We start from the raw sequence: 24499 nt of genomic DNA on the forward strand, positions 1-24499 counted from the left end.
AATATGACTGCTGTTCTCATAAGAAGGGGAGATTAAGACATAGACACACACAAAAGAAAAAAGCATGTGAAAACATAGAGAGAAGAGAGCCATCTACAAAGAAAGAGGTCTCAGGGGCACCTGGGTGGTTCAGTGGGTTACGCTTTTGCCTTTAGCTCAGGTCATGATCCCAGAGTCCTGGGATCGAGCCCCACACTGGGCTCTCTGCTCAGGAGGGAGCCTGCTTCCCCCCGCCCCTCTGCTTGCCTCTCTGCCTACTTGTGATCTCTCTCTCTGTCAAATAAATAAATAAAATCTTTAAAAAAAAAAAGAAAGAAAGAGACCTCAGAAGAAACCAACTTTACCAACATCTTGATCTTGAACCTCTAGTCTCCAGAATTGTGAGAAAGTAAATTTGTTGTTTAAGTTACTTAGTCTGTGGTACCTAGTTATGTCAGCCCTAGAAAACTTATACATAGTACCTGAATATAGTTGATCTCTATAAAGAAAGTTGCTACTGTGAAATCAAGATCTAATAACTTCGAAATAGGAGCCGCTGTTCTTTACAATGCCATATGACAAATCTATGGCAAGGATAATTGTTAGTGTGTGTATTTTTTTGGAATATCATAGTAATTGTTGATAAATATAAAAATTATGAAGGTTCAATCACAACCAAAATAGTATGCTCTGACCTCTGCAGTCTGTTACCATCTTTTTAATTCAGTGGCCCAACAATGTTGTAACACTAGAAAAATATAGCGATAGAGTACAAAACAAACTGCCAAATACACTACTGTTCCAATCTTTCAACAACTTATTTGAAATCACCTGTTAATGCAAAAGAGAAGTTGAAGACAATCTATTAGGAAATCATACTATATAATGCTATTATGACTACTTCCTGACTATGGAACTAAGCATAGAGGAAATAGAGGAAATAACTGAGGCTCACAGAGTTTACACTCACAAAATAAGGTCAAAATAAAATTAAGAGGGATTGACCTAGACAGTATAATGTTAAGTGAGATAAATCAGTCATAGAAAGACAACTAGCATATGATTTCACTGATATGTGGAATTTAAGAAAAAGAACAAATGAGCAAATGGGGATAAAAAAGAGAGAGAGAGAGAGAGAAGCCAAGAAACAAGACTCCTAATTATTGAGAATAAACCAATGGTTATCAGAGGGAAGGTGGTGGGGGATAGGTGAAATAGATGATAGGGAAAAAAGAGTGCACTTGTCATGATGAGCACTGGGTGATGCATGGAACTGTTGAATCACTATATTGTACACCTGAAACTAATATAACGCTGTATGTTAAATATACTGGAATTAAAATTAAAAATGGAAATAAAGAAGAGAAATTTCTAAAGCATAATTGTTTGGGTTTTATGTAATAATCCATCTGTTCAAATACTTGCTATATTTCTGGGTAGCCAGACCAGTTTGATTACCCAAAAATTCCAAGAGCACTTGGTTGTGAATTTGGTAAAATGTACATGCAAAGATCTGGGAAAGCAGCTTAATGTACTCTTCTCAGGCAGTGAATAATCCAGGGTCACTGAAAACCAAGCTAAGTATCAGCATACTTTGAAAGAGAGCTAACAGTAATAATAATGTAAATGTCAAAACACAACTAGGGTAAACAAAACACCTCAAATAATGTACATATTGGAAAATAATTACGGAATATTTAGGTTAGGAAAATAGTATCAATTTGTACCGACTGAAAACCAAACAAGGGAGGCAAGCTAGTTCCCACTTGGCTTGGATTATTCTATTTACCAGGATCAACACTTTGGTTCCCTCACCTATAAAATGGCAATAAAACTTACCCTATCTATTTCAGATCAGGGTGACAGAGTCAACTGAGAATTTTGAAAACCACAAAATGTTTATAAAAATGGAGATTATTGAATTATTTAAACTATTTATCTTTGCATCCCTTGTGGTATAGCATAACTATACCTTCTAATGGCTAAGCATCAATATTTAGATGAACAATAATTGTTTATCAGAGAGTTTTGCATATCTATACTACAAGGGTTTGGATGTTTTTTCTTTTGCAGAAATGTTCCCTTTATCACATTATCAGTATTTTTATACTGCATTATGTTTTTCTCAAGTTTTTCTTTGAATTCTAGTTAGATCACATATATTGTAATATTGGTTTCAGGAGTAGAATTTAGTGATTCTTCACTTACATATAACACCCAGTGCTCATCACAAGTGGCCTCCTAAATACCCATCACCCATTTAGCCCTTCCCATGCCCACCTGCCTCCATTAACCCTCAGTTTGTTCTCTATAGTTAACAGTCTCTTATGGTGTGCCAAGCTCTATTTTTTTTCTTCCACTTTTATATTCACCTGTTTTGTTTCTTAAATTCCACATATGAGTGAAATCATATGGTATTTATCTTTCTCTGTTTTTGCTTAGAATAATACACACTACTACCATCCACATCATTGCAAATGGCAAGCTTCATTTTATAGTTGAGTAATCTTCTCTTGTATACATGTACAACATCTTCTTTATTCATTTATCAGTGAAGGAAACAGGTTCTTTCCACAATTTGCTTATTGTTGATAATGCTGCTATAAACATCAGGGTGCATGTGCCCCATCAAATCAGCATTTTTGTATATTTTGCATAAATACTTAATGGTGTAATTTCTGGGTCATATAGCAGTTATTATATATATATATGTCATATGGCAGTTATATTTTATATTATATATATTGTATATATATATATCACAGAGTGGCTGCAGCAGTTTGCATTTCCACTAACAGTATAAGAGGGTTTCACTTTCTCTGCATTTTCACCAACACTTGTTGTTATATATATAAAATATATAACAAGTGTTATATATTTTATATATATAAGTGTAATATAGCAGTTATATTTTATATTATATATAGTATACATATATATATGTGAATATATATATACACACTCATATATATATATATATATCCATATCCCAGAGTGGCTGCGCATCAGTTTGCATTCCCACTAACAGTATAAGACGGTTTTGCTTTCTCTGCATTTTCACCAACACTTGTTTCCTGTGTTGATTTTAGCCATTCTGACAGGTGTGAGGTGGTATCTCATTGTAGTTTTGATTTGTCTTTCCCTGATGAGCAACTTTTCCTGCGTCTATTAGACATCTGATATCTTCTTTGGAATACAGTCTATTCATGTCTTCTGCCCACTTCTTAACCAGATTATTTGCTTTTTGGGTGTTGAGTTTGATAATTTCTTTATAGATTTTGGATAATAACCCTTTAAAAATATGTAATTTGCAAATATCTTCTCCCATTCTGCAGGATGCCTTTTAGTTTTCTTCACTGTGCAGACGTTTTATCCTGATGATTTCCCAATAGTTTTTACTTTTGTTTTCCTTGACTTGAGAAATATCCAGTATGAAGTTGATATATCCAATGTCAAAGAGGTTACTGCCTGTGTTCTTCTTCAGGATTTTTAAGGTATCCTGTCTCACATTTAGGTCTTTCATCTTTCATAAATTTTGAAATTGTTTTTGTGTATGGTGTAAAAAAGTGGCATATTTTCATTCTTCTGAATGTGGCTGTCCAGTTTTCCCAACACAATTTGTTGGAAGAGACTGTCACTTTTCCACTGGATAGTCTCTCCTTCTTTGTTGAAGACTAATTGACCATGTAGTTGTGGGTCAACTTCTGGGTGTTCTGTTCTGTTCCACTGACCTATTTGTTTTTGTCCCAGTACCATGGTCTTGATGACTATAGCTTTTAATATAGCTTAAAGTCAGGCATTGTGATGCCCCCAGCTTTGGTTTTCTTTTTCAACATTCCTCTGGCTATTTAGGCTCTTTTCTTGTTCTGTACAAATTTCAGGATTCTTTGTCCTAGCTCTGTTAAAAATACTGGTGGGATTTAATAGGGACTGCATTAAATGTGTAGATTGCATTGGGTAGTATAGACATTTTCAATGTTTGTTCTTCCAATGAATGAGCATGAAATGTCTTTCCATTTCTTTGTGTCATCTTCAATTTCTTTCAGCATTTCATGGTTTTCAAAGTAACTTTCTTTTACCTCTTTGGTTAGGCTTATTCTGTGGTATCTTATGTTTTTAGTGCAATTATAAATTGGATCAATTCCTTGATTTCTCTTTCTGCTTCTTCATTTTTGGTGTATAGAAATGCAAATGTACTTGATTTTGTATCCTGTGCCTTGGATGAATTCATATATCAGTTCTAACAACTTTTTTTTTCATTTATTTATTTTCAGCATAACAGTATCATTATTTTTTCACCACACCCAGTGCTCCATGCAATCCGTGCCCTCTATAATACCCACAACCTGGTACCCTGACCTCCCACCCCCCCGCCACTTCAAACCACTCAGATTGTTTTTCAGAGTCCATAGTCTCTCATGATTCACCTCCCCTTCCAATTTACCCCAACCCCCTTCTCTCTAACTCCCCATGTCCTCCATGCTTTTTGTTATGCCCCACAAATAAGTGAAACCATATGATAACTGACTCTCTCTGCTTGACTTATTTCACTCAGCATAATCTCTTCCAGTCCCATCCATGTTGCTACAAAAGTTGGGTATTCGTCCTTTCTGATGGAGGCATAATACTCCATAGTGTATATGGACCACATCTTCCTTATCCATTCGTCCGTTGAAGGGCATCTTGGTTCTTTCCACAGTTTGGTGACCGTGGCCATTGCTGCTATAAACATTGGGGTACAGATGGCTCTTCTTTTCACGACATCTGTATCTTTGGGGTAAATACCCAGGAGTGCAATGGCAGGGTCATAGGGAAGTTCTATTTTTAGTTTCTTGAGGAATCTCCACACTGTTCTCCAAAGAGGCTGCACCAATTTGCATTCCCACCAACAGTGGAAGAGGGTTCCCCTTTCTCCACATCCTCTCCAACACATGTTGTTTCCTGTCTTGCTAATTTCGGCCATTCTAACTGGTGTGAGGTGATATCTTTGATGGAATCTTGCAGATTTTCTACAGAATGTATCATGTTGTCTGCAAAGAATGGAAGTGTTACTTCTTCCTTGCTGACTTGGATGACCTTTATTTCTTTTTGTTGTCTGATTGCTGAGGCTAGGACATTCAGTAGTATGTTAAATAACAATGGTGAGAGTAGACATCCCAGTGTTTTTCCTGACCATAGTAGAAATGCTGTTTTGTCCCCACTGAGAATGATATAACTTGTGTGTCTTTAATATATGGCCTTTAGGACATTGAAGTATATTACCTATTCCCCTATTTTGTTGAAGATTTTTTTTTTTATAAACAATGGATGCTGCATTTTATCAAATGCTTTTTCTTTATCTATTGAGAGGATCACAGGTTTCTTTTATTAATGTGGTGTATCACACTGATTGATTGGTGAATACTGAACCACCTTGTAGCCAGAAATAGATACCACTTGATATCAGTGAATAATTCTTTTAATGTATTGTTGGATTCAATTTGTGAGTAACTTGTTCAGAATTTTTGCATTCATGTACATCAGGGATATTGGCCTATAACTGTTTTTAGTGGGACCTTTGCCTAGTTTTGGAATCAAGGTAATGCTGGTCTCATAAAAAGAGTTTGGAAGTTACCCTTCCATTTCTATTTTTTTTGAATAGCTGGAGAAGAATAGGTATTAATTCTTCAAATGTTTGGTAGAATATCCCTGGGAAGCTGACTGGCTCTGGACTTTTTTTTGTTGTGAGATTTTTGATTAATGATTCAATTTCTTTGCTGGGTATAGGCCTGTTCAAATTTTCTATTTCTTAGGTGTCAGTGTTTTTCAGCATGGGTAGCTTATTTATTTCTGGGAATTTATCCATTTGTTTCATAATATTAATAATATTTGCTTATAATTGTTTATATTTTGGTGGTGTTGGTTGTCATCTTTCCTCTCTCATTCATGATTCATTTATTTGGGTATGTTTTCTTTCTTTTTGTTAAGTTTTTTTCTAGGGGTTTTATCAATTTTATTAACTCTTTCAAAGAATCAGCTCCGAGTTAGATTGATCTGTGCCATTTTGTTGTTGTTGTTCCTATATCATTTAATTTTGCTCTAATCTTTATTATTTCACTTTATTATTTCACTTTAGGCTTATCTTTGCTCTTCCTTTTCTAGCTCCTTTAGGTTGAAGGTTAGATTGTGGTTGTGGTAAGATTAGATTGAGACTTTTCTTGCTCCTTGAGTTATACCTACATTCCTATATACTACCTTCTTATGACTGCTATTGCTACATCCCAAAGGTTTTGGATCATTATGTTTTCATTTTCATTTGCTTCCACATACTTCTTTACATCTTCCTTAATGTTCTGGCTAACCCACTCATTTTGTTTTCCAACCCATTCCCTTTTTAGTAGGATGTTTTTCAATCTCCATGTATTTGTGGTCTTTCCAAATTTTTTCCAGTTTGACCAGAAAAGTTCTAGTTGACTTCTAGTTTCATAGCATTGTGGTCAGAAAATATACATGGTATGATCTCAATCTTTTTCTACTTGTTTAGGCTTGATTTGTGACCCAGTACGTGATCTTTTCTGGAGAATGTTTCCTGTGCACATGAAAAGAAGGTGCATTCTGCTGTTTTAGGATGAAATGTTTTGTATATATCAGTTATGTCCATGTGGTCCAGCATGTCATTCAAAGCCACTGTTTCCTGTTGATTTTCTGCTTAGATGAACTGTCCATTGAAGTAAGTGGGGTGTTGAAGTTCCCACTATTATTGTGTTATTGTCAATGAGTTTCCTTGTATTTGTTATTATTTGATTTATATATTTCAGTGCTCTGAATTTGGGGGCATAAATAATTACAACTATTAGATCTTGTTGGATAGACCCCTTTATTATGATACAGTGCCCTTCTTCATCTCTTGTTTCAGTCTTTGGTTTAAAATCTAGTTTGTCTGAAAGACGTATGGTCATTTTTGCTTTCTTTTGATATTCTTTATCATGATAAATGGTTCTCCATCCCCTCACTTTCAATCTGCAGGTGTCCTTCGGTCTAAAATGAGTCTCTTTGAGGCAGTTTATAGATGGGTCTTCTTTTTTGTTTTGTTTTAGTTTTGTTTTTGTTTTTAAGATTATTTATTTATTTATTTATTTATTTATTTGACAGAGAGAAATCACAAGTAGATGGAGAGGCAGGCAGAGAGAGACAGAGGGAAGCAGGCTCCCCGCTGAGCAGAGCCCGATGCGGGACTTGATCCCAGCACCCTGAGATCATGACTCAAGCCGAAGGCAGTGGCTCAACCCACTGAGCCACCCAGGCGCCCCTGTTTTTGTTTTTTATCCAATCTGACACCCTATAGCTTTTGACTGGAGAATTTAGTTCATTTACATTGAGAGTGATTATTAATAGGAATTTAGTGCCATTATATTACCTGCAAAGTTGGCTGTTTCTGGAAATTTTTTCTGTTCCTTTCTATTATTTGTTGCTTTTGGTCTTACTTTCCCACTCAAAGAGTTCCCTTTAATATCTCTTGCAGGGCTTATTTAGTGGTCATGGACTCCTTTAGTTTTTCTCTTGGAAGCTGTATCTCCTTCCATTCTAAATGACAGCCTTGCTGGATAAAGTATTCTTGGCTGCATTTTCCCCCCCATTCAACATGTTGAAAATATCATGCCACTCTCTTCTGGCCTGCCATGTTTCTGTGGAGAGACCTGCTGCAAGCCTTATTTGGCTTGGCTTGTAAGTTAGGTACTTCTTTTTTTGTTTTGTTCCTTTCAGGATTTTACTTTAATCTCTATATTTTGCAAATTTAACTATGATATATCTTGGTGTTAGCATGCTTTGTTGATTTTGATGGGAGTTCTCTGTGCCTCCTGGATTTGGATATCTCTTTCCTTCCCAAGATTAGGGAAGTTTTCAACTATAATTTCCTGAAATAAACCTTCTGCTCATTTTTTACTCTCTTCATCTTCTGGAACTCCTATGATATGGATTTTATTATGCTTCATATAGTTGCTGAATTCCCTAAGTGTACACTAGTGAGCCAATATTTTTCTTTCCCTCCTCTCACCTTTATTATTTCACATCTTGGCTATAGCATTTTCATTTTGGCTGGACTAGATTTTAGTCTTTTGTCCCTGTGGTGAGGGACTCCTGGCATTGTCTATGTTTTTCTCTAGCCCAGATAGTATCCTTATGATCATTGTTTTAAATTATGATTCAGGCATATTACTTATAACTGTTTTGATGGAATCCCTATCCTTGACTTCTTGTTCTTCCTTCTGAGATGAATGCCTCCATTTTGACATTTTGTGTAGCTCTCTGTCTTCTCTGTGCTAGGAAAGTCTGTTATGTTTCCTACTCCTGAGAGTAATGGCTATATTAAGAAGAGGTCCTATACTGTCCAGAACCTGGTGCTTCAGGAATTGTTTCCGATGTATGCTGTGTGCACACTGCTCTTGTGCTTTGGCTGCTCTTTCCCTTAGGTCAATACCCTGCAGACTTTCTCTTTGTCTGCAGTGGGGAGTGCTTGGATATTGCCCACTGTGTAGCAAGTTTTAACTAGGTGTGTTTTAGTCTGCTTTTTAAAAGAAGCTAGATCCTATTTCCCCTAGAGCTACAGCTTTGCAGCCCCCTGTGGTCAGCAGATAGTACAATTGGGTGGTTTGTGCTGGTCCTCTGGGGGAGGGGTCTGCTAATGCTCAGACATCACGCACATCTCAGGCACATCTCAGGCACACTTGCCCCAGTGTAACAAAACAAAACAAAACAAAAAGTACCTTTAGAGTACAGGGGAATGGAGCTTGGTATAAGAGGTGCAAGCTTCCACCCTGGGTACTGGGCTGCTCACTGAAGTCCACCCTTGCTGGTGGGCAGGGGTAAAAATGGCATAAGGTGGTTCTCTCACCCCTAAAGAGGGGATTTCATGCCTTGCTTATTCAGGAAGCCCTCTCAGAAGAGCAAACAATCACCCCTACTTTGTCCCAGGCATCCCTCAGATCCCTGTCTTTACCCTATCTGTGTCTGAGCCTTTTGCCCACCAGGTAGCGCAATGCTCTTGTGTTTTTATCTCAGGCATGCCATCTGGGTTTCAAAACTCCAAATTTTAAGGACCTGGCACTTCATGGACCCATGCTGATCCTCTGGGGGAGGGTTTCACTGAGCTGTGGTTGGTGTTGTTGTTTTTTTTTTCCCCCCCAAAAGATCAGTCACAGGAACATGTAGGGGCTTAGAATTTATGGAAAACCACAGCATAAAGCCAGCATCCAGGTTAGCTGCCCTCAGTAGGTGCATCTATTCCTACACTAATGAACAGGCCAGCTCAATGTTGCCCACTGGCTCTTTTGTCCCTGAAGAGGCAGTGCCACTTCTCCCAAATGCACTCAAGAATGGGAATTGTCCCTCCCACTGTGACTCAGGGGATCCTCAGACCACACTGTCCACTCCTGGCCCTCTCCCCTCCTTCTCCACAGGAGCACCTCTATGCCAAATAGGCTCCACACTGGTAATGGCACAGACTTATAAAGCATCAGAACTTGAGCTCCACTGCTTGTAAAAATTTGCCATAATCAGCCTCTATTGTTTTCCCAGAACATCAGTTGTTTGGGGGAGTGTTTTTTGTGAAATGCCCTGTCCCCATTCTTTCTCTCTCTCTCCCCCACCTCACTCTTTCTCTCTCCTCTCTTCCCTCTGCAGCACCATGATTCTTTTCTCCCCCAAATCACACCTCCACATTTCACACCCTCCATAATATGGCCTCTTTTCTCCCTCTAGTTGTGCAGATTATTCTCTCAGTCCTCAGACTGATTTCCTTGGTGTTCAGAATGATTTGATATTTATCTAGCTGTGTTTAATGGATAAGGCAAGCATAGGGTCCCCCTATTACTTTGCAACCTTCACCTTCACTTCCAATTGTTCAATTTTTTTTTAATGCTAAAGGAATAAAAAGGAGAAGTAAGGACCAACTTTGCAAGGGAAGAAAAACATTGAAGTGCAGCAAGGAAAAATGCTGAGATGGAAAGAGAAGTAAAGAAAGGAAAAAATCCACCCTATAAGAAGCAGGTCCCCCGACTTAAGGAACTTCTTACTTATAGCTATACGTAAGTTTAAATAAAACACTTGTAAAAGAATATTTCTTAAAGGATTCTTAAGACAGACACATATCAAGAATAATTTCAAAAATTAGAAACATAGGGCGTCAAAATATCAGGAAATCATTTTTTAATGTACATTTTCAGTTAAATGTAATGTAATTTTCAGTTACCTTTATATTTCTGGGTAATAAAAAAATATATATCAATTTAGAGACTAAACATACTGCTGATGTTGTACTACTGCAGTGAACAAAAATCTAATTGTTAAGTGATTCTTCTTTTGAAATTCCAAAAACTTAAGTAGCATTAATAATATGTATTTTCTTTGAGGTAGTATTAACCACTGCGTACAAACTTTAAAAGTAAATATGAATTGATCATAAACTAGCAAATATAAGACATTCCTACTTGTTTTGACATAAAATAATTAATTCATGTCAGTAACCTATTAAAGAAGAAGCATAACATTTGTTTTTCTAACCTGGACACTGTTGGGAGAAATAGGGAACTAAGTGGTGAAATATGATATATCTTTTATCTCTGACCTGTTACTTAATGCTTACCAAATAGTAACACTGTTTAGAGAAACAGAAAAATTCATTATTACTAATCTGGACATATTAAAGTTATACTAACTATAATCTAGTTTTACTAATATATGCTACATATATATAGATATGCGTAGATATAGATTTCTGGAGAATGGGAAGAAATTTACTTAATTCTGCCTATTTTAACTGATGAAAAGTGATCAGATGACCATGAAAATCCAAAGCTACGATAACTGAGATGAAGTGGATTAGCTGTCTAAATCAATCAATAACAAAACAGCATCAGGCAACATAGGCAATTCTTAAGTTCAGATTTAAATACTGCTTAAAGAATCAATGCATCACAGAGCAATCTCTACAATTCTCCACTATTAAAAAGAAAAAAAAAGCCAACCACAAAAAACACACATCTCCCAGCATCACACTGGAATAAGTAACCATATTCCTAAAAATCCTATAAATGAAAAACATTAAACAAAGAGATAAATTTATGTTTAGTGTTTCTTATCACTTATAATTTAACTGACATCAAATGAGTACCTAAACCATCACACAGCAAATGTACTTTGTTTTAAGTTCATATAACTCAGGCTATAAACTAAATCACATCCTTGAGCACCCGGGTGGCTCAGTCAGTTAAGCGTCTGTCTTTGGCTCAGGTCATGATACCGGGGTCCTCAGATCGAGCCCCACATCAGGCTCCCTGCTCACCAGGGAGCCTGCTTCTCCTTTCCTTCTGCTTGCTATTCCCCCTGCTTCTGTGCTCTCTGCCAACTCAAATAAATAAATAAAAATATATAAAAAAACTAAAATCTTTAGAAGTGATTCTAGGTCCCTGATTCACCAAATCTTCAGATTTCCCTTTCTAACCACTGAAGGTGAGTAATTTAGATCACATTAGCATCATCACTGTATATTTTTACTGTCTTTCCATTAAAAGTATACTTCCTGATTTTTTTTTAAACTGGGAAGGTAAATATTTGACAATAACCCTCTATATATATCTATGTGTTTATGTTGGCTACACATGAACATATGTGCACATGCACACACATACATTTTTCTGCCCCCTGTGGTATGGGGCATAGTATTTCTCTATCAATTTATTAATTCTCAAATATACCATTCCCCACTGTTTTTGTATTTTCCTACACTTTATCTTTTATAAACTACTAATGTAAATACTATGCCTCTTAGTACATATGATCTGTAGAGAAAACTTTAGATGATTTTGATAGAAGCTTACATTTAAATTCATAATTAACACAAGTTATTTATATTAAGTAAATTACAAAAGAAATAACGACATTTTATCTATTAACCAGAACTAAGGTTACTGTTACAGCATGACAACCTGCAGAGGTAGTGCATTTTTACAAAGAATATTTCAAAGAATCTTGGACAAACCCAATTTAAATAACTCTGCTTGTCCTATCTGAAAAAATCATCTTTTAAACCAGTTTCGGGGGGGGAAAAAAGGACATCAAAGTTGATGTTATCCATAACTAAATAAGAGGAAGATGATGTTTTTCTTATTTTCCACTTCTTTTTTGTCTACACAATACACAAATGACTTAATATGATGCACACTGGGTCATAAGTCTCACTTCTGCTACTTGTTAACTTGACAAACAAGTATATATCATAACCTCTCCAGGTCTCAATAGATTTACCTATACAATGGGATTATTAAAAAATATTGTCTCTGAGGCTCCTTCCAGCTTAAACAATCTATAATTCCAGGAAAATATTATTGAAATAATAATAATAAAATAACAAAATAAACGTGGATGTACAACTTAGACCTTCTTAAAATCTTAAGAACACTCTTCTATAAAACTAGAACTTGTAGGACAAGGGACTAGTACATAGGCCTGGCATAGAATGGCCCAGTAGTCAAATGGTTTTTAAAACTAGTTAGAAGGGCCCCTGGGTGGCTCAGTCAGTTAAGCATCTGCTTTTAGTGCAGGTTATGATCCCAGAGTCCTGGTATCAAGTCTTGCATCAGGCTCCCTACTCATTGGGGAGCCTGCTTTTTTCTCCCTCACTCTCTCTCTCTGTCAAACAAATAAAAAATCTTTAAAATAAAATAAAGTAAAATAAAACTAGTTAGAAAATTCTGAAATAATTTAGATGTAATATTTTTTCAAAGCCAAGAAATGCATTTTAAATGGCCTCAGGTCAAATATTTCTGCACTAGATCTCTTTTCTAACCTAAAGTTGAAGGTAATCTTATTTAGAGAGGATTCTGTATTTAAGTAACGCAGTTACTCATATACTAGCAAGTAAAAATTTCATTCATTATTACACTTAAGATGGGCGAATTTCATGGCATATAGATTATACATCAATAAAGTTTAAAAGATTTAAAATTTTCATATAAATGTTTCTGACAAAAAACTGTATTTTAAACTATTGTTTTATTAGTAATTGAATTTGCTTATTATTAACTTACCTTAATTTCTTTAATTGACAAATGATTTTCTCCTTAAGTGACAGATGATTATTCTCTTTCCTTATATCTTAAAAATGCAGCACAGTCTGTTAATGAAAGTACTTACTTGGCAAGAATCTGCTTCTTCTTCCATCGGCTCATCAACAATCTGTAGACCATCCACCTGAAAAATATTGTTCAAAAACTGAAGTTCGGGATTACTATAAAAAGGGTAAGAACTAGGAATAATAGAAGCCCAGGCATTTCCCATCATGATTTAGCAAGAACTACAGTTACTGAAACACAAAATGTCAAACAACACATAGAAGGTACTTAGAAAAGGAATATTATTAATATGGTTTCCAGATTGTTCTTGAGAATCCTTAACTTTCAGAACTGTATTTTCATCTCATATTATTTAGAGCTTTGCTATGATTTATTAACGTACAGTAAACATATGACCTTTGTGCTTGACCTATGTCCCCAGCCAAACACCAAAAAAAAAAAAGTTCAATTAAAAATGGGCAGAACTATGGGAGGACTCTGAAAATTAAATAATAGCAAGCAGATTAGGGAGGGAGGACAAAGTTCAAAGAATAACCAGCACTATGGTGAGTTTCCTGGGTTTATTTCAAAACGTTATCTCTTGACATTGACCCAAGAAGAGACTGACTGATTCATGGAACTCCACAGTGGGTATGAAAAATATTTCCAAGAAAAACCTCATTTCTGGAAAAAGGAACAGTAAAAGACACAATTTTAAGCTGGTGAACATAAGAATTAAAGGGGTTTTTCCCCAATTTTTTTTCTCTTTTGACTCCTAGTCCTGCTCCAAGGCAAGCCCCAATCAAGAGAAAATGTATCTGATCAAAGAGACCAAAGTGCTCTCCTTCACTTCATCCCAAGGGCAGCCCTAACAGTACAAACCTGTGTGACATCATGAAAGACTAAAACTCTGAGAGAAACTCCATTCTGGTTGGAAGAATCAGGATAAAGAACCTCTGGGAATTGGAGAATCCACAGAATACATCATGGAAAAGATACAACGGGAAAAGGAGATCCCCTAATTCTGCATCTTAACAGACACAATTCCTGGTCTCAACCACAAACTGCATGTGTGTGGAACAGAATCAAAGAAGCCTATCAAAGGGCTTGAAAAATGAACTGCAACATAAACGACTGATCAAGCCTAAAACTAAATACTAAATTAGGACATGGAGATTTCTGACCCAAATTATCTGAAGACATAATTAATGCTGGAACTGTCACACAGATAGGGTGAGAGAACTTGAATCTAATCAGGCAGATTGTATACTTAAACTGTCAAAACTAATGGGCATCAATTCCAGGATAACTCTGATGTTGAAATACCTGACAAAGATCATGCAGCTATTATAACTATGCTCTTTGGTTAAAATAAACTTTTCAGAGGCACCTGGGTGGCTCAGTCATTAAAGCGTCTGGCTTCAGCTCAGGTCTTGATCCCAGGGTCCTGGGATGGAGCCCTGTATCAGGCTCCCTACTGAGCAGGAAGCCTACTTCTCCCTCTCCCACTCCCCCTGCTTGTGTTCCCTCTCTTGCTCTCTCTTTCTCTGTCAAATAAATAAATAAATAATCTTGAAAAAAAAAAAAAGAAATAAAAAAGCAAATGAACAGAGCCTCAGAGACATGTGGAATGTGAGATCTAAAATCCACATCATTAACATCCCAGAAAAAAAGAGATACAGAATTACTTAAATAATGACAAATCTATTAATATAAATTTTGAAAAGAGAATAATCTATTGAGACAAAAAGTAAACTAGTTGTTGCTTAGGGGTATGGGATAAGGAAATGGGGGTAACAGATAAAGGGTAAAATGTTTCTTTATAATGTGATAAAGTTCTAAAACTGTGGCAATAGCTGTGCATATCTGTAAATACACTAATATTCTGTTGTGTATAAATGTTTTAGTTTTTATGATATAACTGACATAAAGTACATTATTTTCAGCTGTATAACATAGTGAGTTCACATTCACATACATTGTAAGATAGCTACCAAAATAAGACTAGTTACCATCTACCACCTTACAAATTTAATATGCTACTGATTATATATCCTAAGCTATACATCGTATACACATGACTTACTTGTTTTATAACTGGAAGTTGGTATTTCTTAATTTCCTGCAAAAATTACACCTCCCCAATGCCCTATCATTCTGGCAACCACCAATCTGTTCTCTTTATCATGAATCTGGGTTTTGTTTATTTTTATTCCACATGTACATCATGCAGTATTTGTCTTTCTGTGTCTGACTTATTTCATTTAGTATAATACCCCTAAGCTCAATTCATGCTGTTGCAAATGATAGGATTTTATCCTTTTTTTCATGGATGAGTAATATTCTATTGTGTGCGTGTGTGTGTGTATACAATACATACACACATGACTTCTTGTTTATCCATTCATCATCAATGGACACTTAGGTTGTTCCCATACCTTGCCTATTGAAATAATGCTGCAGTAAACACAGAAGTCGAAATATCTTTATGGATTATGTTTCCATTTTCTTTGCAACATTAGCCAGTAGTGCAATTGTTGGATCCTACCTACAGTATATCTATTTTTAATTTTTTGAAAAACCTCAGTACTATTTTCCATAGATCCAGCACCCATATATATTCTCACCAAAAAATACATGAGGTTTCTGTGTTTTTCCACATTCTCCCTAACACTGGGTATCTTTTTAACAACAGCCATCCCCACAGGTGTTAGGAAATATCTCTATGGTATTGATTTGCAATTTCCTGCTGAATTAGTGATGTTGAGAATATTTTCATATACCTTTTGGGCATTAGTATATCTTTTTTGTTAAAATGTCTATTGAGATCCTCTGTACGTCATTTTTAAATTTTTTGAGATTTTATTTCTTAAGTAATCTCTACCCACCCAACATGGGGCTTGAATTTACAATGTCAAGATTAGGAGGTGCATGCTTTATTGACCATTTTTTAAACTGTTTTGGTTTGGTTTGATTTGGTTTGGTTTGGTTTTGTAATTGAGTTGTAGGAGCTCTTCTATATTTTGGATATTAATTCCTTACCAGTTATATGATTTGTAAATGTTTTCCTTTCAGTAGGTTTTTTTTTTTTCATTTTTTGTTGTTTCTCCTTTGCTGTGCAGAAACTTTTTAGTTTGAAGTAGACCCACCTGTTTATTTTTGCTTTTGCTTCCCTTGCCTTTGGAGTCACATCCAAAAAACATATTGCTAAAACTAATTGATCAAAGAGATTATCATCAAAGTTTTCTTCTAGGATTTTTGTGGTGTCTAGTCTTATAGCCAAGTTTCTATTCCATTTTGAGTTAACTTTGTATAGAGTGCAAGAGAGTGTCCCACTTTCATTCTTTGGATGTAGCTGTCAAGTTTAGCAACACCATTTTAAATAGACTATATATTGGTGCTTTTACTTCTGGATTCACTATTCTATTCCATTGATCAATGTGTGCTTTATGCCAATACCATACGGTTTTGACTACTAGAGCTTTGTAATACAGTTTAAAACCAGGCTGCATGAGGGCACTTGGGTGGCTCAGTCAGTTAAGCATCTGCCTTTGACTCAGGTCATGATATCCAGATCCTGGGATCAAGCCCTGTGTTGGCCTTCCTACTCAGTGGGGAGTTGGTTTCTTTCTATTTCTCTCCCTCTGTGCCTCCCCACCACTCGTTCTCTCTCTCTCTCATAGGTGGGAAAAATATAAAATTAAATAAATAAATAAATAAAATAAAATCAGGGTGCAGGGTGCAGGGTGCATGATACATCCAGTGTTGTTCTTTCTCAAGACTGTTTTGGCTATTCAGGGTTTTGTGGTTCTATACAGATCTTAGAATTACTTGTTTTAGTTCTGTAAAAAATTTCAGTGTAATTTTATTAGGGACTACATTGAATCTACAGTTTATCTGGGGTAGTTTGGACAGTTTAATAACATTAATTCTTCCAATCCATGAGCACAGAATGTCTTTCCGTTTGTTTCTTCTTCAATTGCTTTCATCAATACCTGCTATTTTTCAGTGTACAGGTCTTCACCTCTTTGGTTTAATTTATTCCTGTATTATTCATTTTGGTGCAACTGAAAATGGACTTGTTTCCTTGATTTCTTTCTTATTAGCTCTGTTAGTTTTGTGGTGGAGTCTTTAAGGTTCTCTATTTATCGTACCATGTCATCTACAAATAGTGACAGTTTCATTTCTTTCTTACTGATATGAATGATTTTATTTCTTTTACTCGCCTACTCACTGTGGTTAGAATTTCCAATACTATATTGAATAAAAGTAAGGATAGGGGCACCTGGGTGGCTCAGTGGGTTGAAGCCTCTGCCTTCGACTCGGGTCATGATCCCAGGGTTCTGGGATCGAGCCCCACGTCCGGCTCTCTGCTTGGCAGGGAGCCTGCTTCCCTTTCTCTCTCTCTGCCTGCCTCTCTGCCTGCCTCTCTGCCTGCTTGTGATCTCTGTCTGTCAAATGAATAAATAAAATCTTTAAGAAAAAAAAAGTAAGGATAATAGACATCTTTTGTCATATTCCTGATCTTAAGGGAAAAGCTTTCAACTTTTCACTGCTGAGTATTACCTGTCATTTGGTCATATATGGCCTTTATTATATTGAGGCACATACCCTCTATGCCCATGTTGTTGAGGGTTATCATAAATCAATGTTGAATTTTATCAAATGTTTTTCTGCATCTACCGAGGATGCAGAAAATTACATTATCTTTCATTACATTAATGCAGTTTATCATGTTAATTTATTTATAGATACAGAATCATCCATGCATCCTTGGAACCAATTCCATGTGGTCATGATGTAAAGGCCGTGTGTGTGTGTGTGTGTGTGTGTGTGTGTGTGTGTGTGTGTGTTTAAGATTTTATTTATTTGAGAGAGAAAGTGACAGCAGGAGCAAAGGAAGGGGCAGAGGGACCAGCACACTCTCCCAGAATGGAGAGTCTAACATGGAGTTTGATCAAAGGACTCCAAGACCATGACCTGAGCCATAAATCGGTCATTAGAAAAGATGCTTCATATATTCCATCCTTCTTTAATTTATTGAGACTTGTTTTGTACCCTCATATGTAATCTATCTGGGAGAATATTCCATGTGCACTTCAAAAAATATATATTCTGTTGCTTTTAGATGGAATGTTCTCTCCCTATATATATCTCTTAAAGTCCATCTGGTCTAATAATCATTGAAGATCAATATTTTCTTACTGAAACAAGGTTTCATATATGTCTGCATATGATCTATCCATTGAGGTAACTGGCAGGTTAAAATCCCTACTATTATTGTATTGCTGTCAGTTTTTTCATTTAATAATTTCTCCCTGATAATACCTGCTTTTAAATATTTTGGTGCTCCAAACTTAGATGCATATATATTTTTAAGTATTGGATCTTCTTGACCCCTTTTTCATTTTGTAGAGTCTGTCCTTTGTTGTTCACTATAATCTTTGTTTCAAAGTCTCTTTTGTCTGATATGAATGTACCTATACCACCTTTCTTTTCATTTCCATTTCCATGAAAAATATTTTCCTATCCTTTCACTTTCAGTCTTTGTGAGTCCTTACCTCTGAAGTAAATATCGAGTATATAGATATGTCTTTTTGATTTGTTTTTTGCTTTTTTAACACATTCAGGAAATCCTTTTTTTTTTTTTTTTTTTGGATTAGAGGAGTTAGTCCATTTACATTTAAAGTAATTATTATTTTTATTTTTTTATTTAACTTATTTACATTGTAACAGAATTCATTGTTTATGCACCACAGCCAGTGCTCCATGCAATACGTGCCCTCCATAATACCCACCACCTGTCTCCCCCAACCTCCCACCATCCGCCCCTTCAAAACCCTCAGGTTGTTTGTCAGAGTCCATAGTCCTCTCCATCTCCCTATGTCCTCCGTGTTATTTGTTATGCTCCACAAATAAGAGAAACCGTATGATAATTGACTCTCTCTCCTTGACTTATTTCACTCAGCACAATCTCCTCCAGTCCCGTCCATGTTGATACAAAAGTTGGCTATTCATCCTTTCCGATGGAGGCATAATACTCCATATTATATACGGACCACATCTTCCTTATCCATTAGTCCGTTGAAGGGCATCTTGGTTCTCTCCACAGTTTGGCGACCATGGCCATTGCTGCTATAAACATTGGGGTACAGATGGCCCTCCTTTTCACTACATCCGTATCGTTGGGTTAAATACCCAGTAGTGCAATTGCAGGCTCATAGGGAAGCTCTATTTTTAATTTCTTAAGGAATCTCCACACTGTTTTCCAAAGTGGCTGCTCCAACTTGCATTCCCACCAACAGTATAAGAGGGTTCCCCTCTCTCCACATCCTCTCCAACACACGTTGTTTCCTGTCTTGCTAATTTTGGCCATTCTAACTGGTGTAAGATAATGGTATCTCAATGTGGTTTTAATATGAATCTCCCTGATGGTGAGTGATGATGAACATTTTTTCATGTGTCTGATAGCCATTTGTATGTCTCCATGGGAGAAGTGTCTGTTCGAGTCTTCTGCCCATTTTTTGACATGATTATCTGCTTTGTGTAGGTTGGGTTTGAAAAGTTCTTTATAGATCCTGGATATCAGCCCCTTGTCTGTAGTGTCATTTGCAAATATCTTCTCCCATTCCCTGGGTTGCCTCTTTGTTTTGTTGACTATTTCCTTTGCTCTGCAGAAGGCTTTGATCTTGATGAAGTCCCAAAAGTTCATTTTCGGTTTTGTTTCCTTTGCCTTTGGAGACATAACTTGAAAGAAGATGCTGTGGCTGATATCGAAGAGGCTACTGTCTATGTTCTCCTCTAGGATTCTGATGGATACCTGTCTCACGTTGAGGTCTTTTATCCATTTCGAGTTTAACTTTGTGTATGGTATAAGAGAATGTTCGAGTTTCATTCTTGTACATATAGCTGTTTTCCCAACACCATTTATTGAAGAGACTGTCTTTTTTCCACTGTACATTTTTTCCTACTTTGTTGAAGATTATTTGACCACAGAGTTAAGGGTCTATTTCTGGGCTCTCTACTCTGTTCCACTGGTCTATGTGTCTGTTTTTATGCCAGTACCATGCTGTCTTGGTGATCACAGCTTTGTAGTAAAGCTTGAAATCAGGTAACGTGACGCCACCACTTTTTTCTTTTTCAACATTTCCTTAGCAATTCGGGGTCTCTTCCGTTTCCATACAAATTTTAGGATTATTTGCTCGAGGCTTTGAAAAATAGCAGTGGAATTTTGATCAAAATGGCACTAAAGGTATAGATTGCTCCAGGCAGTATATACATTTTAACAATGTTTATTCTTCCAATTCAAGAGCATGGAATGGTCTTCCATCTTTTTGTGTCTTTGATTTCTTCATGAGTGTTCTGTAGTTCCTTGAGTACAGATCCTTTACCTCTTTGGTTAGGTTTATTCCCAGGTATCTTATGGTTCTTGGTGCTATAGTAAATGGAATCGATTCTCTAATTTCCCTTTCTGTATTTTCATTGTTAGTGTATAAGAAAGCCACTGATTACTGTACATTGACTTTGTATCCTGCCACATTACTGAATTGCTGTATGAGTTCTAGTAGTTTGGGGGTAGAGCCTTTTGGGTTTTCCATATAAAGTCTCATGTCATCTGCAAAGAGAGATTTATTTCCTCATTTCCAATTTGGATACCTTTTCTTTCTCTTTGTTGTCTGATTGCTGTTGCTAGGACTTCTATTTTTTTTAAGATTTTATTTATTTAACAGAGAGAGGGGGGGGAGAGAGCAAGCACAGGCAGACAGAATGGCAGGCAGATGCATAGGGAGAAGCAGGCTCCCTGCTGAGCAAGGACCCCAAAGTGGGACTCGATCCCAGGACGCTGGGATCATGACCTGAGCCGAAGGCAGCCGCTTAACCAACTGAGCCACCCAGGCGTCCCTGCTAGGACTTCTAATACTATGTTGAACAAGTGCTCGCTTCGGCAGCACATATACTATGTTGAACAAGAGTGGTGAGAGTGGGCATCCTTGTCGTGTTCCTGATCTCAACGGGAAGGCTGTGAGCTTTTTCCCACTGAGGATGATGTTTGCTGTGGGTCTTTCATAGATTTGATGAAGTTCAGGAATGTTCCCTCTATCCCTATACTTTGAAGCGTTTTAATCAGGAACGGATGCTGGATTTTGTCAAACGCTTTTTCTCCATCAATTGAGAGGGCCATGTGGCTCTTCTCTCTTCACACTGATTGATTTGCGAATGTTGAACCAACCTTGCAAACCAGGCATGAATCCCACCTGGTCCTGGTGGATGATCGTTTTAATGTGCTGTTGGATCCTATTTGCTAGGATCTTGTTGAGAATCTTAGCATCCATATTCATCAGGGATATTGGTCTGAAATTTTTGGTTTTGGTGGGGTCTTTGCCTGGTTTGGGGATCAGGGTAATGCTGGCATCATAGAAAGAGTCAGGAAGTTTTCCTTCTGCTTCAATTTTTTGAAACAGCTTCAGGAAAATAGGTGTTATTTCTTCATTGAAAGTTTGGTAGAATTCCCCAAGGAATTCTTCAGGTCCTGGGCTCTTTTTTTTGGGGAGATTTTTGATCACTGCTTCAATCTCGTTACTAGATATTGGTCTATTCAGGTTGTCAATTTCTTCCTGGTTCAATTTTGGAAGTTTATAGTTTTCTAGGAATGCATCTATTTCTTCTAGGTTGCTTAACTTACTGGCTTATAACTGTTGATAATAACTTCTGATGATTATTTCTACGTCCTTGGTGTTAGTTGTGATCTCTCTCTTTTCATTCATAACTGTATGAATTTGGGCTTTCTTTTCTTTTGGATTAGTGTGGCCAATGGTTTATCGATCTTATTCTTAAAAAAAAAACAGCTTCTAGTTTCACTGATGCATTCTACTGTATCTCTAGTTTCTATATCATTGATCTCTGCTCTAATCTTGATTATTTCCCTTCTTGTGTGTGGAGTTCCTTAATTTGTTGTTGATTCTCCAATTCTTTAAGGTGTAAACACAGCTGGTGTATCTGGATTTTTCAATTTTTTTGAGGAAGGCTTGGATGGCTATGTATTTCCCCCTTAGGACTGCCTTTGCTGTATCCCATAGGTTTTGGGCTGAAGTGTCTTCATTCTCATTGGTTTCCATGAATTGTTTTAAGTCTTTTTTTGATCTCCTGGTTGATCCAAGCATTCTTAAGCAAGGTGGTCTTTAGCTTCCGGGTGTTTGAGTTCCTTCTGAACTTTTCCTTGTGATTGAGCTCCAGTTTCAAAGCATTGTGATCTGAGAATGTGCAGGGAATAATCTCGGTCTTTTGGTATCGGTTGAGTCCTGATTTGTGACCCAGTATGTGGTCTATTCTGGAGAAGGATCCATGTGCACTTGAGAAGAATGAGTATTCTGTTGTTTTAGGGTGGAATGTTCTGTATATATCTATAAGGTCCATCTGGTCCAATGTGTCATTCAATGCTCTTGCTTCTTTATTGATTTTCTGCTTTGATGATCTGTCTATTTCTGAGAGAGGTGTGTTCGGATCTCCTACTATTAATGTATTCATACCAACATGACTCTTTGATTAACAGTTTTCTTATGTAATTGGCTGCTCCCATATTGGTGGCATAAATATTCACAATTGTTAGATCTTCCTGGTGGACAGTCCCTTTAAGAATTATGTAGCGTTCTTCTGTATCTCTGACTATACTCTTTAGTTTAAAATCTAATTTATCTGATATGAGAATCGCTACCCCAGCCTTCTTTTGAGGCCCATTGGCATGAACGATGCTTCTCCATCCCTTTGCTTTCAATCTGAGTGTATCCTGAGGTTCAAAATGGGTCTCTTATAGACAACATATGGATGGGTCCTGTCATTTTATCCAATCTGCAACCCTGTGTTGTTTATGGACGCATTTAGGCCATTCACATTGAGAGTGATTATTGAGAGATACGTTTGTATTGACATTGTAATACCTTTGAAGTCTTTCTTTCTGTAGATTGTCTCCATATATTTCTGTTCAATGATATTCTAAGAATTTTTGCTCTTTTATAGGACCCCCCCTTAATAATTCCCGCAGTGTCAGCTTGGTGGTCACATACTCTTTTAAACCTTGCTGGTCTTGGAAACTCTATCTCTTCATCCATTATGTATTTCAGTCTTGCTGGATAAAGTATTATTGGCTGCATGTTCTTCTCATTTAGTGCCCTGAATAGGTCTTACTCGCCCTTTCTGACTTGTCAGGTTTCTGGGGACAGGTCTGACGTCATTCTCATGGGCTTTTCTCTATATATAAGGAACTTCTTTGTCCTAGCTGCTTTCAAGAGGTCCTGGCTACAACTATGATTCATCATTTTCACTATCATGTGTCTTGAGGTCTTTCTAGATTCTATAATCTTGGGGGGAGACCGTTCTGCCTCTAGTATATGAATGCTGGTTCCATTAGCAAGATTGGGAAAATTTTCTTGGAGAATTTGTTAAACTATATCTTCTAGTCTTCTTTCTTTCTCTTCCCCCTCAGGGATTCCAACAATTCTGACGTTGGAACGTTTCATGGCATCATTTATTTCCCTAATTCTGTTTTTGTGGATTCTAAGCTTGTTTGTTCCAGGCTTCTTCCTGATCATTTCTCTGATTGTCCTCCAGATCACTACTTCTATCTTCTGTCTCAGTTACCGTAGCTTTTAGAGAATTTAGATTAGATTGGAACTCATTGAGAACATTATGAACATCACCCCTGGTGGCTTTCACTTCTGCCCTAATCAATTCCATTTTGTAATCCATGGCTTTCTCCAACCTAGCCATTGCCTGGATAATTGTTAGCCTGAATTCCCTTTCCAACATATTGTCTATATCCATAGCCATTAGCTCTGCTGCAGAAGGCCCAGCCTCTGAGTTTTTCTTCTGTTGGGTATTCCTCCTCCTAGTTATTTTGGTGAGAGATGGCTGAACAGATGTAGCTGAATGTATTGACCCTGGTGCAGGCAAGGTGCACCCTGGAACGCTTCTGAGCAATCAAGAGTCCCCATCCAACCGAAAAAAGGAAAAGAGGGAGAGGGAGAGGGAAAGGAGAGAGAGAGAGAGACAGGAATAAAAAAGAAAGATAAAATAAACGAGAAGGCCCAGCCCAACTGGGCCCCAAGGTAAGATTTATGAAGTATACAAACAAAAACAGACAAACAAAAAGACTGATAAAAGTAGATGACAAGAGAAAAAAATAAACATATAAAAACAAAACGAAACAAAAAAAGAACCTCGTCAAAAAGAACCCCAAGTGTAAAATTTATATACTATCAGGACAAACAAAAATACACACAAACACTGGCAGAAGAAAAAGATGGGAGAGTTATTATAAATTCTCACTGTGGGGGTGCCTGGGTGGCTCAGGGGGTTAAGCCTCTGCCTTTCACTCAGGTCATGATCCCAGGGTCCTGGGATCGAGGCCCGCATCAGGCTCTCTGCTCAGCAGGTAG

The 24499-nt window shown here is 36.9% G+C and overlaps 1 protein-coding gene across 3 annotated transcripts in view; it reads right to left on the reverse strand.

The window, feature by feature from the left end:
* The window catches only part of RPS6KA6 (ribosomal protein S6 kinase A6), a 191515-nt gene that overhangs the window by 118196 nt on the left and 48820 nt on the right, over positions 1-24499 (reverse strand). For all 3 annotated transcript variants that reach the window (XM_032330486.1, XM_032330487.1, XM_032330485.1), the window contains exon 2: positions 13150-13206. In XM_032330486.1, coding sequence (XP_032186377.1) covers positions 13150-13206 — 57 coding nt within the window. The remainder of the gene's footprint in view (positions 1-13149; positions 13207-24499) is intronic.

Source organism: Mustela erminea, chromosome X (genome assembly GCF_009829155.1).
Source record: "Mustela erminea isolate mMusErm1 chromosome X, mMusErm1.Pri, whole genome shotgun sequence".
NCBI classification, from domain to species: domain Eukaryota; kingdom Metazoa; phylum Chordata; class Mammalia; order Carnivora; family Mustelidae; genus Mustela; species Mustela erminea.